At 49.8% G+C, this 15,897-nt stretch overlaps 1 protein-coding gene across 9 annotated transcripts in view; it reads left to right on the plus strand.

Moving 5' to 3' along the window:
* The window catches only part of Agap1 (ArfGAP with GTPase domain, ankyrin repeat and PH domain 1), a 428,036-nt gene that overhangs the window by 377,012 nt on the left and 35,127 nt on the right, over positions 1–15,897 (plus strand). For all 9 annotated transcript variants that reach the window (XM_032901597.1, XM_032901598.1, XM_032901599.1 and 6 more), the window contains one exon: positions 4,023–4,245. In XM_032901597.1, the coding sequence (XP_032757488.1) occupies positions 4,023–4,245 (223 nt within the window). The remainder of the gene's footprint in view (positions 1–4,022; positions 4,246–15,897) is intronic.

The following is a 15,897-nucleotide window of genomic DNA, read 5'->3' on the forward strand; positions in this document are numbered from 1 at the left end:
CCAGCCAGTTGTCCAGATGGCTTGGCTGACCATGGCCCAACAGGAGCCACTCCATCCTCAGGGCAGGAAGGGCTCCCTCCTCAGGCTCTTTTGGATAGTGCTTTAAAGTCTCTCTTTTTGTTTGAATTTTTAAATTTCGCTTTCAAAATGTGAGTTGGAAAGAGAGGAACATTTATTTGAAATGTGTTTTTATCCAAAACTTTCCTTAAACCAGACCTTCTTTTTTTTTTAAAGCACAAAACGTGAGGCATATTAAAAAAAAAAAAAATCCAATCCAGAGATTGATGTCCGTAATTGTTTCCAGCATGCATCAAAAAGAAACCAACCTATGGCTTTACAGGAGCTGTAGCGTGAGGCAAATTGGAGGTCATGGGTCTTTCCTGACGGGGGTGGTGGTGTGGGGGGACACTTTCAAATGCTCAGGATGGAAAGGAAGGGGAGACTATAGACAAGGCTACATGAGCAGATGGAACAAGGATGATAAAGGCAGGGTTGGAAGCTTCAGGAAAAGAGGTTCAAGACCATTCACCAAGTATGCTCTGCCCGGCCCACACATGTTGTCTTTGAGTTTTCGAGAGTGATGGTTGGTATTGTCACGGGCCCTTTGGCAGGTCAGGGAAGGAAGAGCCCAGGGTCTCAGCAGTCTGTCCAGGCCACAGGAGCAAGCAGGACTGTTCCAGTCAGCCCACACCCTTCACCCTCCCCTTGCTTCCCTCAGGCCTTAAGATATTCAGAGGTCTGATGTGAAGTACGGGAGCGATCAGGGAAGAGTTTTAGGTATAAATACCCAATTTTGGTGCAAATGCCAGGAAACAGGTCTCCATACCCCACAAGCAATGTGGCGAGCATGTTCTCAGGGTGTCGAAGCAATGTGGCAAGTACATGTGAAGAGCAAGTGTCTTCGATTGTAGCAATGCCCCTAGGAAGAGCAAGTCCCAACTAAGGACTGAAATCAGAGCCGCCCACATCTAAGGACTCAGGAAAGGTACTGATGACATCAGTTGGTGGTGTTACAGACATTGTGACTGGGAAAAGCCCACCTAGAGAGTCATACTGGCCCACCATTTCATGTGTGTCACCCCTCTGGGGGTTGAGGATATGGCCTGAGGACTTTAGTGCAATGTGGGATTTGAAGCTATAATCAGTGACTGCAGATCACCAAGCATCTCCCCCATTTTGCACACTTAATCTGTCCTATTTTGCCCTGGACAACCTTAGCTGTGGGCTGCTTGTCTAAAAGGAGAAATTCTGGTCCAGTGAATTTTAAAAAGTCAGTGGTATCCACATCTCAGGGTAAGGGCCATCTCTGAGAATTTTGCCCTAGAGGGAGCTTGCAACATGCCCCAGCCCAGGTCTGTCCCGTATCCACTGACAGTGGACATCTGTGTTGGGGGTACCAGTTGCCAGCCACCAGGGACATATTCAAAGAGGGACCTGAGGAATCCCAGAGCTTCCAGAACAAAACTGAGAGGCAGCCTAGTCTCTGACTCCTGGTCCATGAAATTCTATCATTGCTAGTGCTGTCCAGATGGTCAGTTCTTAGACTGTCAGAGCCTGGTTGGTTCCTAGTAGATCTTGCCTCACCCACCAGCCTGAGTAGATCTTCTGATGATGTCATCAGTTCCTACCATCCCTCAGTCCCTTAGCTATGGGCTCTGCTATGGTGGGGCTATTCTTATTTGTCTAGATATGGCGTGTGGTCACAGTCTCTGATGACCATAACCAGCAGGGAGAATAGGCGCATCAAGCTGTGATGTCACCCTATTATATGGGGGTGCAGTGGGTAGAAGGTAACCAAGATAGGTGTCCTAGGGAAGGTATTCTAGCTGAGACCAGAGGGCAAGCAGAATGCCAGGCAGAGCTGAAAGTGTTATGTGCAGGTGGGTAGAGATGCTGAGGCCTCTCACACGAGACAGGAAAGGGCTCAGTTCTGGTTCTGTCTGCAGAGACTCTGAACCTGATCCCAGGAGCAAGTGGTAGTAGCCACAGCAGATTTTGAGTCTCAGTGTTACAGGATTGGGTCTGCTGCATTCCGTGGCTGCTGTCAGGAGGTGGCCTGCAGGGGTCAGGATGTGAACATACAGACACAAGCTTGCTACAGTCCTACCACAGTGTGTCGAGATGATAAGGACAGGAGTCAGGGACAGGAGGAGAGTATCTGTGGGGACGATGGAAGCATGCACGCCAACCCCCCAGATCCTGGAAGAACACTGGTTTGGTTGGAAGAGGTAGAAAGAACACTGACAGAAAAATCCCTTATCAGGGCAGGCAGACAGCTGGTGGGGGGAGGGAGCTAAGAGCCCTTAAAGTTGTTAAACCCAGGGTCAAGCTGGGTTTGCGGGAAGAGAGGCTGGCATCAGAAGAGATTACAGAAGCCACGGCAAGGGTCAGTTTGAGGAGAATGCTGGGGAAAAGATGAAAACCAGGGAGAAAATCCAAAGAGACATTTGACTTGAACTTCATGTTGACAAGAGGCCAGCAATGGGCTGAAGGATTTAGCCATGGAGGTGGCTGGCAGCTGTGGCTGTGTCGTCTCAGTGGACGGGGTGGTAGAGACAGCAGTGTAGAAGCCAAGCTGTGAGGGATAGCAGACACAGGTGAGAGCCTCCATGCTACCTCTGTGCTATGCCCACTTGGTGCTCTGAGACCACAAAACACCTGACAAACAGGGAGGGAGGGAAGGAGGTTCATTATGACTTCAGTTTGAGGAGCTACGGTATGTCCTGTGGTGGTGGTGGTGGGTCCTTTGGTGACAGGCGGTCGGGCCAGGACAGGAAGTGGGACTAAGCTCCAAACCTCAAGGCATTTCCTCCACCTAGGCCCCACCTACAGAAAGGTTCACATCCACCTAAAACAGCGCCACCATGTGGAGACCAAGTGTTCAGACACGTGAGCCTGTGCGGGGAGGTTTCACATCCAAACCACAGCACAGATGTCTGCCACCTGTAACTCGGTCCTCCCTTATCTTCACATGGAGCCTCTGTGTCTCTGTATCCTGCTCGCTCTGCTTCCGTGTGAGACCTAAGTCTTCCCTTTCCCGTCGGAACATCTCTGCCAGGGCCTCCTGGGATATAAACCAGCCATCTTGTAGAGATGTACTCACATTAAATGCGTGGCTGGCTGACATCTGGTTAGTCACCATGCAACCGTTGATGGTCATTCACTCTGTAGAGAGCCAAGGACATCTCCCCTCTGGGTCAGATCAGTTTTTGCTGACTCTTCTGGTAGAGTTGGATAAACGCCAGTTCTACCTGTGTGGGTTTAGCCTCTCTTTCAGCAGTGAGAGGCAGTAGCCATCAAGGCCAGCCTATCTTTGCAAAGCACCTAGAAATTGTAAGCCCAAAGCCAGCCCTGTACTCAAGTTCCTGGTCTTCTGATAATGTCGTCCAGTTTCACACAATGACAGATTAGTCCCAAGGCGACTCTCTACGAGAGCCGACCGTCCCAGCTTGGAACATCACACTGCTCACATCAAAAGTCATGGTTGGAGGAGCTGGGTCCTGACCCAACTCTGTGTTACCTGCCCACTGACCCGCCAGTGACCCGTGAAGCCCCGTGAGTTGCTGCTATGGGTTCTCTTAAGCAAGGCCCTTGACGGCCATACCCTCTCACAGGAGTGTGCCTCTTCAGTCTTTGAAGTTTGCCCAAGCCGGGCTGACAGTAACAAAAGGGTTATGGGAGCCAGTGCAGCCTCGGGTGTGACCTGGTGTCACCCAGTGTTCATCTCTGCTGCTTGCTCCCTCTATCATTGGCGGCCGCAGTGGACATTTTACCACGTGATTTTCTGTGCTGTGCACCAGCCCTGTGGAGGTGAACGGTGCTGTGAAAGTATCGCAGAAGTCATTTCCGTCCAAACAAACGCCCTGCCGTCAGTAACAGACCCCGTCTCCCTTGGCACCAAGAGCGGCTCCTAAGTCATGGGACTGTGAGGACTGGCTGGTTGTTCAGGTGTCCCTGAGAGTCAGGGCCATTTCGAGTCACTGATGGCAGTCTGACTTATATTCCGCTCTCTCTTCCCGTAGACCCCAACTGGGCCAGTTTGAACTTGGGAGCCCTCATGTGTATCGAGTGCTCAGGGATCCACCGGAATCTCGGCACCCACCTCTCTCGGGTCCGATCGCTCGACCTCGACGACTGGCCCATGGAGCTGATCAAGGTGATGTCCTCCATCGGGAATGAGCTGGCCAACAGCGTGTGGGAAGAGGGCAGCCAGGGCCGGACAAAGCCCTCGTTGGACTCCACCAGGTAGGGATGCGCAGATGCTCCACCTGCAGTCCCACGGCTGCAGCCATGGCCCTGACAACCTAGAGAAATCTGATCTAGCCTAGGGCATCCATATTTGAAATTGGTGCAGAACAGACTGGGTGATTCAAACTCCTTAATTTTTTATGTTTATTTTCAGGCCTTGGGGATTCCTCTCCCCTCTTAGAAATGTACTAGGCTTCTAACCTTACGAACATATTACTTTAATTAATATATTTCTAATGGGCACAGGCTGTGCTAACACTAGTTATAAATTTTTGATTCTTTGGTTTTGTATTCTGTCTTTTACACCCTTGGTAAGCACCTTGTGGGTAAGCAACCCCCTCACGTGCCCCTGCCAACAAGTGAGTTTCTGATAAGAAAATGCATTTTATTTTCTAAAACAGACTTCCAACACATGTAATGAAGCATAATGTAGGGTGAGTCCTCATTAATGCTAATTGTTATCCAGGATAAAGACGCATTTATTTTGAGGCCATTTAGTTTCTCATTTTTCACTTACAGCAATTATAAACCATTTTTGAGAATGTGCATACATATTTAATTTCCCCAAGAGGTGGCTGAAATAGCCCAATTTCAAAGAAATTGAAGTAGCAATTTCTACTACTCATCTCTGCTCATCTCTGGATGGTCTAACGGAGGGCAGGCATCCAAGGTTCTGGGTGCTCTTGTGTGCCCCACCCCCCACCCCAAGAAGCAGGCTCGAAGCAAGGTCCACTTCCCCTGTGCTTCTCAGGGAAGCAGGCGGAAGGGTCTCGTCATGCTCAGCACTTGACGCTTGTCTGGTTTATTTTGCCAGTGATGAGACACAGTCAGAGCCTGAGCCACCATAAACTGGTGGGTGCTTCACTGCAAGTCCAGGTTTCCAGGGCAGTGATGTCCTGAGACCTGCTGGCTTGAGTTTATCTTACCAACACTGGAAAACACATGTGCGAGTGCCCCTCTGGTGCACATGAGGAGTGAAGCTGGTGCGTGTTAATCCTCCTGTTAGCCACCATGGGAAGGGGAACTAGAAAGGAGGGCCGGCAAGGTGCATAAAGAATGCTTGCTAAAACTTGTAGGAGCTTGTAGGCTCACCATGACAGCTCCTCACTGCATGGCTCGTCTGTGTAGTCAGATAAGGGGTGGTTTTCTTACAAATCAAAGGTATCCTACCCGTCGAGAAACTGTTGTCCTTCCTGACTTAACACTCACTTGGAAGCCAGTGGACTCTTTACTACGAGCTATCCTAAAACATTAAACTTGCTTTGTGGTGCCTACTTCCTCCATAGTGCGGCTAAGTTTCCATTTAAAAAGCAAAAAATGATTGAAAGTTAAATTGTTTAAAGTATGAGGAAAAACATTGAAACAAGCTAGAAAAAAATTAATTTTATGCACCTGACCGTTTAGGTTCGAAAGAAGCAGACCGTGTTTAACGCCATCCGTGAGTTAGAGATGTTGGCTCTCCTGGAATCTAGGACAGTTGGAGACCAGTGTGTGATTTCTTCATGCACCCAGTAGGAGTGAGTGACTGCTCTGTGGGCAGCGGGAGCTCTCACTGCTGGTTTTCCTGAGCTCCAGGCTATAGTTTTCCTCTCTGGCCAGCATTGAATTTGCCACCCTCCATGACTTAGACGTGGGTAGGGGTCTTCCTCCTCACAACACGGTGGCTGCTGTCAAGCCTCTTTCCCTGGGTCAAGCTTGGTTTTCTGGAGAGCCCTTTTGAGCCAGGACTCCTCCCCAAGGCTGTGGTGCTGAGGTGTGATGCTGGGCCATCTTGAGAGGTGACTGTGGAATCTCTGAACTTTCAGGCAAGCATGAGAGCTGGAGACTTACGTGTGCCTTTGGTAAAATTACCTCAAGTTGTTTGTTTTGTTTCATTTGGGGGTGGGTGTTTGTTTGGTTTGTTTGGTTGGTTGGTTGGTTGATTAGTTTTGGTCTGGTTAGATTCAATAAATATCACCACTCACTCACTAGAAGGGATTGGGGAGGAGGAAGGGGAGAGAATGAATAAAGGATCCTGAGTATCATGACAGGTGGGCCCTGTTAGGACCAGCTGAGGACGTTGGCCGCAGAAGTTCACAGCATGGCTGATTTCCAGGACATGGGTGTAGGAGGATCAAACCACCTAGGCTGAGGTTCTGCCTGCCGGCACACATGTCCAGCAGTATGCCACTTACAGGGCTGGACGGTCCTCAGAACAAGAAGCAAGGCTGGGTTTATTCTGAGAAGCTCTTGAGCCCAGGGAGTAGCCGATATCAGAAGGATTCATGAAGGATGCGTGGTTTCTGCTGTGTTTGACCACATTGCATCTGTTCAATCTGCTCATAGTTCAGGGAAGCTGAAGGAGGCAGAGGGTGATTCAAAAAGACCAACCCAGGACAAGCCAAGGGCCACCCTGATTCTCAGCCTTAGAGACAGCATCCTAAATGAAAGTACTAAGCTCGTACATAGTACAGTAGCAATCCTGCCACCTGCCACCCTACCACCTCCCACTCTTCCCCTAAGCAGAAGCAGAAGCCTGGAAGTCTTGGCTAGAATCGTCCCCAAGAGAGTAGACACTTAGTCTAGATACTGCCTGTCTAAGATGCTCACCACCCTCCTACCTTCTCCCTGAGGATTCAGGGCCAGTTAGCAGAAGCATCAAGGGGCCTGAAGTTAATCCCCAAAAGAAATCGTTTCAACATCATGGGAAAAAACAAGTGTCACTCTTTGAAATGAAGGCCCAGATGTTCTCCCACTGCACTTGGGTTTGTTTCAAGATGATTCAGGAGACCCGTCTGACTGCAGAGTGTAGTAAACTGTGCTGCACACATACACACACTCAAACACACAAACGGACATGCATGCACCCCAACACATATGCATACACACATATACACGTATCCTGACATATGCATACACATCCCAACACACAGAACACATACACGCATGTGCCTAGACATGCTTACGTGAATGCACACACCCTTGTGTGCGGGCATACAGCGCTGTGGAGGAAGAGCACACAGGATCTCTTTCTGCAGAGAAACAGCCAGTGCCCTGAAATAACCATGCATCGGCGTTAACCAGGGCCACAGGCAGGTTGGGAGAACAGGCGCCTGGCACAGCTGGCTGGCCTTCTGCCTGCTGTCCCCACACCCCTATTAGGGCAGCTCTGGATAGCCTATAATTGGTTCCAGCGATCCTCGGCCGCCCTGAGAACTGCCGTTCAAACTTGAGCAGCATCGTGATCAATCGGAGCTGACGACAGCTGAAGCAGTATTGACTTCCCATTCCTAAACGGGGGGATCATTAGTCAAGGAAAGCATCTTTTAATTACTCCCAGGAAGGGGGGGAAATCTTTTTGGATGGATTCTGCAACAGCTGCCATTTTTTTTCTAGTACATTCGATATGAAATTTATTGTCGCAGGAGGGGAGAAGATGCCCTCCACCCTTCTGTGATGGGGGTTTGATTTGGAGAAAGAATCGTGTTGGAGGGGAGATCGATGTGTGGCAACAATTAACTACATCTGGGCTGGAATCAGAGTAGCCCCCCCACCCCCACCGCTATTGATACCATTTAAGCACACACTTAAAATATTGACTGTAAATGGCGGCGTGGTGGCCAAGGAGGCAGCAACAGAGGACAGAATTATCTGGAGTCGAGGCTAGGAATTCGGGTACTGCATGACCCTCAGTGGACGTGTTTGTGTGTCAAGCTGTGTTGTAGACAGTTGGACCAGCTGAGTCTGGAGCCACCAGGTGCTCAGGGCTCTGGGTTCCAATGTGAAGAGACTAATTGGCTGTCACTGGAGGGAGAGTTGAGATCCTTGGTGACCCTCTGGGAAAAAGAAATGGCCACATTATGAGTGAAGTGACTGCTTAGGCCATGCACAGCACGACGCAGCATGGCCACTGGGTGCCAGGTGCTCTTGTTGCATCCACACCCACCCACCCACCCCACCCTTCCCGTCCCCTCCCACGGGTGAGATGAAGCAAAGCTGCTCCGGCAAGCTCCTGTGACAACTGTCCTCATGGCTGTGTTTCCTGGGCCAGCCTGCACCGTGCTGACCTGTCCCCTTCACTGCCGTGCCCTCTCACACTGAAGCTGGTTATATTGGCTTCGGTGGAGGTGGTCCTCCTGCCAGCCAAGGCAGAACCCACAGGCAGAAGCCAGGGGCCTTGGTGTAGCTCACACCACTCTGCTTGTCTTTGTCTCCCTGATGGCATCTGGCCCAGGAGGGTCAGCAGGGACCATGCTATTTACATTTTAGTGCAGGTAGCCTCCTATTTACATGGTGCTTGGCACCGGCTGGCTTGGGCTGGGAAATCAAAGGAAGTTGGAATGCCAGACTGTGTTTTCAGTTCCAGCGACAGCTCAGAGAGAAACTCCGAGCACAGCTGAAATCACCCATCACCACTTTGATGCCTCTTGGAAGGGACCGTTGGCCTGTTTAGTACACACTCTTTACCGTCTGAACAGCCTCCCCCACCCTTCATTGTGCTTAACTTCATCTCCCTGCCTCTTCTGCCTTTAACCTATAAAGAAAGGTGGCCATCGATAGGAAAATCAGGGCGCACATCAGAACCCTGCGTGGGAGAAGACTGGCCACACACTTCCAGACCCAACCAGTCGGCCCGGCAAGGAGAGTGCCACTTCCCTTTGATTCTGCAGGGCCACCTTCATCTTATTTATGCACACGGAGATATTGATAAAGGGGAAATGTATCCAAACTGAAAATAATTGGATCCCCGCAGCTGACTCCGAGATATTAAAAGCAGCCCCACTCGGCCATGTCTTTGTCTTGTTAGGTTTGATCATAGGATCACAATACAGTAATCTCAGGCTCAAATTTCTGGCATAAAGATGCGCTGTTCTAAATGTGGCCTCAGGGACACGACTGCCCATGCGGCCCCGGGATTGTCTCGTCTGATTATTTTTCAACAGTTCTTGGCCTGCTGAGGTCAATGTTTTGTGTCTTTTGAGTGTTCCTCTATGCTGGACACTTTTCCTCTATTCTGTTTCTTAAAAAAAAAAAAAAAAATGGGGGGGGGGAGTAGGAGACGGAAAAAAGGCCTTTGCTGGGCTGACCAGAGTCCATCTGCAGTTGGGTGGCATCTGCTCCCCACATGTCACTTCCCTCATTAACAAGCAATTGAATTAATTAAATGCTACTCAGAACACGCATAACAAGCTACCGGCAGTGTCCAAATTAGCACTGATAATCAAGGATGATTCCCTTTATTATCTTCCTAAGTGGTGAGCACACTCTGCGCTCCCTGCCTGCCCTCGTCTATTTACATACCCCCAGCTCCTGCCTTTGCACGGGGAGGTTATCTTACCTAGTTAATTTGCCACGATCACCAAGCATGGCGGATTGATGCCTGCCTGGCCACCACTGCCACGGCGTGCCTGTGGGGGAGCCCCCCTCCCCGGCTGCCCTCCCCCCCAGCCCCAGCCTTTGTAGCTCGAGCTCCCTGATAAATTAAAGGCCACCCCTGTGGTCTCTCAAGTGAGTAATAGAGGCAGAAATTTCATTTTGCAACTGGCTGATTTAATGATCCGAGGGGTAATTAATGGCCTGATTATCTTAATGTTAAATATGTCCGGCAGCAATTACTGTGACCTCCCGCTTGTCAAGGTCCGGGCTGTGCTCTTCTTTCAATTAAGTTCTCTGGGGCTTAATGGCATGAATAAACTCCTCTGATTCTATCATCCCGGACGCAGAGGGTTCAGGGAGCTGGGGGCTCGTTTGGAGTTTCAATCAGCCTGTCTTCTTCTCCGGCGACCAGAGCTAACAGTCATAACAAGGGCAGTTTAACTTTCTTCTTGCCCACGCAGACCCCTTCGCGCGCGGGCACACGACGCACGTCTTTTATCTTGGTTATCTTCCCCGTGTTTGTTTCCGTGCTCGGAGGGGGAAATCTGTTTGTGGAGGAAGCCGCTGCGCTCCTGAGGGTTGTCTCTTCCAATATAAATTACCACGTGAACGCTGTGGTTTTTCTGTTTGACGGCCTTAATTAATTGGCAGGAGCCCCCGAAAATGACAGCGCCACTAATTGCAACTCAAAGTGAATTTCTGTCACCACCGCGTGCCTGTCGGCGGCCATGCCCCAGCCCCAACCACAGAGTAAGGCCACCCTCCCTGTCCCCTGTGTGTCCAGCACAAGCCCCGGCCGGGCCGGCATCAGCAGACTCCTAAGGAGCCGAGGCTTTGCGGGCACGCATCTACCCGCAGGAGTGACATTTACTGCCGATAAAGTTTATACATCCAGGGCTCTGCAAACCCAACAGCTGCCTGGGGAACCTCTGCTTTTACTTAAGATATTTAGCAACTTCTCCCAGCAGCTGAATTGGAGTCCGACCGAAAGCACCATAACTCATGGGGCAAGCCCTTCCTGACTGGATGGGCCTCATTAGCACATTGCTAAATATGCTCGAGTTTACTACAGCACTGGGCCTGGATCCCAAAGATTCTACTATAAATATTAAGCCAATTAGGAAAATGTACAGATGAGGAGTGCGTTAACGTTGCCTTAGAAATAATACCTATAGATTACAGTGACAAGAAACAGCCTTTCCTCACCCGAGCCGAGGCCAGGCAGCTTGGTGGAAATTTGTGTTCAAACAGGGAGCTTCTGCTGAAGCCCTGAACAGACCAGCTCTCATGGGAAGGGCAGTTCAAAGAATCTTCCTTAAGCTTAACCGTAAAGGGTACCCACTTACAAAGGACACCTGTCCTCACACTCGCCCTCGGATGGGGCTACCGCAGGGTTTCTTGTGCCACTGCCCAGCTCTGCAGCTCAGGAGAGATCACATCCACACAGCAGCTAGAGAAGCGGTGGTGTTCGCAGTGGCCGTGACTCAGCCCAGCCCGGCTTGCACTCCGTTTCCCTGCTTATTTGTCTGATGGCTGTGGGAAGCCAGTGTGAGCTGGAAGCCAGCCTGGCTGCCGGAGAGCAGCCTTGGGTTGGAAATCTGTGTTGTTGATGCTCTGAAATGTATCCATGGAGACAGTTGAGGAGCTTGTGGGTGTTCAGATTCCCAGTCACAGCTAGAGGATGTCTCTCGGGCACCTCGTCCAGTTGAGCCTCTGTCCACTTGGGAGAGCTTGTGGAGGAGGGGGACAGGGAGGTTAACTGTTTTAGGCTTGAATTACATACCATGAGCCAACACATGCTCTCTCTTGATTGCTGTGACACGTTCCGAAGGCTCTTGTCTTTCAACGCAGTTTTGTGGTTCCGCATAGGAAATGTTCCTCTCCCTGTATCCATCACGGAAGGGAAGGAGGATGAACATACCCAGTGTCCCCAGCACCCCGTGTGCTTTTTCTGAACACAGAGAGATTGCCTGTGGCTTGCAAACGAGGAAAGGCAGGTGTAAGATCCCATGTCCCCTGCCTGGAATCATACTGACCACTTGAGCCGGACCAGAATCCGACTCCTGACACTGTCCTTAGTCCTTCTGTACCTGTTCCTTCTCAGCTCTGCAGCTCAGGAGAGATCACATCCACACAGCAGCTAGAGAAGCGGTGGTGTTAGCAGTGGCCGTGACTCAGGGCAGCTCGACATGCACTCAGTTTCTCTGTCCTAAGCTGTCCTATGTCTGGGTGTAGGCATTACCGTAAGCTCCCTGTATATGGCTATATGTCCCCGGTGCCTTCTCACTAATAACTCTTGAGGCCTCACAACGGTCAAGGAAGGAAGAACAGTGAAGGACCGTGTGCTTCTGGTTGCTCGCACATGGCAAGCCTATGCAGACTGCTCAGGAGTCAGAAGCCTGCATTCTCTGCAGCTAGTACTGATCCTCAGTCCTCGTGCAGAAAACAGCACTGAGAACCGTGAGCAGCTGGTCACCCAGCACAGGTGCTGGCTAAGCTTCCCACATGTCTGTGCCCTGTTCCTGCCCTCGCCTTGCTCTGTGTGTGTCCCTGGCCCAACTCGCTTTGCGAATACATGGAGACCGAGCTTCACCTACCACTGTATATCCTTGATGAAGTGTGGAGTCTGCAGAGGGTTTGTAGTTCAGCATCTTCTGCAATTCTGATTTTCAAAGCCAGGGTGTTTGGTCCTTTGTAAAGTGAAACCAGTCATTATACCTACCCACTTAATCATGTGGAGTTAATGCTAAAAGAAAACAGTATTTATGAAGTTTCTTATCTAGAAAGTGCACTGGGCTTTGTTCCTGGATCCTGCGTGCTGCTAGTAAGAGAGACAGGTGGCCTCTGTCTTCTCCCCTGGGTGCGTGGAAAATGTTATCAGTGTTTGTTCTGTTCTGCTCTGTGTGTATACACTGGCAGCATCAGTACCATCAAAACACACCCTCAAGACACACCCCAAGCCTGTGCAACTGGCATCCCGGGGGGGAAGTGCAGAGCTGTCTAACCCTGTGGTTGATCCTGACACATGCTCCAGTTCAAGAAGCTTTTGATTACATGATCAGAATGTCGATAACCCTGCCTGGTCTGTCCTTTGCCACACTTCAGTCTACCTGTCATATCCAGAATATCATCCAGCAAGAGTTACAGCCACAGAGCATCCCTTGGCCTCCTGGAAGGGCATTCCCACTTTATATTCAAGTGGCATTTTCCCCAGGAATGCAAGGTTGGTTCAGCACACACACACACACACACACACACACACACACACACACACACACCCCTACCTGTATAATATACTACAGTAATTACTGCAGACATGTAGAAAATAATTCTGACAAAACCAGTAGCTTTTTGTGACACAAACCCCCAGCAACCTTTACAAAGAGAGAGAAAGGGAAATAACAGATTCTGAAGAAGGACATCCATGAAAACTCAAAGGTCCCCTCCCTTTACCTTTACTGTACCCGGGTGCTGCCAACTTGCACCTAAGCTTAAGAACAATACACAGTTGTCCCCACCTCATGTCAACATTATGCTTGGAATTCAAGCCAGGGAATTTGTCAGGGGGGGAGAAAAAGTAAATCATTTGTCTACCAATGATATAATGTTTATATTAAAAATCCTAAGGAATCCCAAGACTCTATCACAAGTAACCTACAGATTGAGCAAGGCTGAAGGACAGAAGATCCTTGTACAAAACTCAATTGTATTGCTAAAACTAGCAGTAAATAACCGAAATAAAACTAATGAAACAATTCCATGTATGCGCGTGTGCACACACACACACACAAAGAAAGAAACACATAAAAAACAGCTGACCCTATGCACAGAAAACTATAGAGCGTAATCATAAGAGATCACAGGAGCACTGTCAGGGCATGGACTTGTGATTTGGAACATTAATATTGTCTAGATGGCAGCTTCCCCAAATTGATGTATAAATTCAGCACATCTTTCCCAAAATCATAGCTCTTTTTATTTTTCCACCAAAAAAAAAAATTTTGGATAACCCTATAGAGAAATGTAATTGTGAAAGAGACTATAAAACTGACCAAATAATTGATCTCACAAAACAGTAACAAAGTTACCCTGGAGTCCAGGAGTCCAGCAGCACCTGAGTCTTCCTTATGAGTGCTGGTGACCCCTGCTGGCGAATGCATTGACGTCATGCTTCACCTGGAGCCTCCCACGGTGTTCACAGACTGCTGTGTTCTCTTACTGAGATGGGTAGATAGTGAGAATCAGAAGGAGATTCCCTAACAGGGAAGAAGAGCCTGCCTGTAACCTAGCCCACGACTTGAACCAGGCCTCACTTAGCTCGCGGCCTTGTCTCCAGAGGGTCCTCAGAGAGGCTGAGCACATGCGTCACAGGTCTGGAGTTACTGCTGCCCACACTACACTTTCTCAGAACTCCAGCATTTGTCAGGGGAGACTGCTGTGGCCAGGGACTTTGTTTTTCACAGCAGCAATGCCCTTACTACAGCCATACAGGGACCCTACAAAAAACTAACCTGCATGGCCATGGAGGAGGGCCCTCAGACCCTGCTTGTATCGGATGCTGTTTGGGCTCCTCCCTGTACCCTGACTTCCACTTCTGTCGCCTGGGAAATGGGGACACAACACAGTCAGGTAGAGAAAATTGGTGGGATGCTGACTTGGGCACATTTGTGCAGAATGCTAACCACTGAGTAGCCACATGCCTAGGAAGTACTGTGCTCTGATCGACTATGGAGGAGGCCAGGGTTTGTCCTCAGAGGACCCTAGGTAATCACTGCCTGCCAGTGCTATGCAGAGCCATGAAGCTCTTACTTCTGGAGTATGTGTGTGTGGTAGTCTGCCCAAGCGCCCTCAGTTTAGTGTGTAAGAAAGACTCATACCAAGGACCTGGAGTGTGACTGCTATTTCTGCAGCTTTTGCTCCTTTCTCAGAGTGATGTGGTATCCAGCATGGTGGTAGTCCTTTCTTGCTCTCAGGCCCTTTGTACACATGCTAGGCAACTCAGACTATGCCAGGGCACCAGAGGAAGCTTAGGCCCTCACACGGCCTGCCATTGTGAACTATGGCACACAGTGGGATCTGAGGGATGTCAAGGGGTCCAGAAAGGAGAGACTCACTCTGTAGCCACCAGTAGAGCTAGAGGAAGAAGCCCATGGAACTATGTGTGGGAAGATGAATCAAAAGGACACCTCAGGAAGGCAGGCAAAGGCAAAGTTTCTCTTTGCTCCAGGTCATTTTCTGTCTTCTATCAGCCTTCTTGGGCACCAGCCATACTGTGACAGGAGCCACACTGCCAAGCTGCCCCTGAGACTTGTGCCCTCAATGTGCAGTGACCTCTGTTGGCCCCCAGCTTTTTCCTCCTCCTCTTCCACAGGCCAGCAGGAAGTGTCGTGCTGTGGCCAGAGCCCAGCACAATGCTTCTACCTGGACTCTGGACTTCTGGGACCAGTGACATTGAAGCCATTGTCAGGACAGGTGTGGTGGCCACGCTATGTTGGCACGAGAATCTGGCCTTCACCCTTTCCTGGCTTTCTGGAGCCAGTCTTAAACCCAGATTCCCTCAGACATTATGTCTGATGTCCTTACCTGTCCCTGTCCAAGTGTGTCCATCACAGAGGGGCCATATAGGAAAGCAGCTGTGTTGGTTCCAAAGTCTTAAGACAGGTCTTCCACTCAGTTAGTGCTCTGGAAATACCCTCATACACACAGAAACCTGCCTCGCCAGTGCCCTAGGCGCCAGTGTCTGGTATTTTGCCTTCTCCAGAGGGACCACATTGGATTAAGATGAATTATCTTGAGCCCCACACATGTTAAATGCAGGAGTGGGTTCCAACCTGTGGCTGACAGTTTGCAAAACCATAGATATGTTTGCTTTGTGTGAGATTGTAGCACAGAGCGCCATCTTGGGTTGTATGCAGACACCCTGAAATGTTTTATTATGATGAGTGCAACTGCACATGTTCATGTATGTGCATGCATGTGGAGGCCTGATGTCAACACCACATGTCTTCCTCAATTGATCTTTTTTTAAAGGGTTATTTTATTTTTAATTAGGTGTGTGGATCTGTCTGTGTGTTAGGATGTGCACATCTCTGCAAGTCCCTGACAGGGCCAAAAAGCCAGATTCCCTGAAGCTGGAGTTACCGACAGTTGTGAGCCACAAGACTTGGTGCTGGCAATGCAAGTGTTCCCAACCTCTGAGCATCTCTCCACCCCCTGAGCATCCTTAGGTTTTGAGACAGGGTGTCTCGCGGACACTGGAACTCAGCAGTTTGCCTAGCTAAGTCAGCCAGCAAG

This window comes from Rattus rattus, chromosome 4 (assembly GCF_011064425.1).
Source record: "Rattus rattus isolate New Zealand chromosome 4, Rrattus_CSIRO_v1, whole genome shotgun sequence".
In the NCBI taxonomy this organism is placed as follows: domain Eukaryota; kingdom Metazoa; phylum Chordata; class Mammalia; order Rodentia; family Muridae; genus Rattus; species Rattus rattus.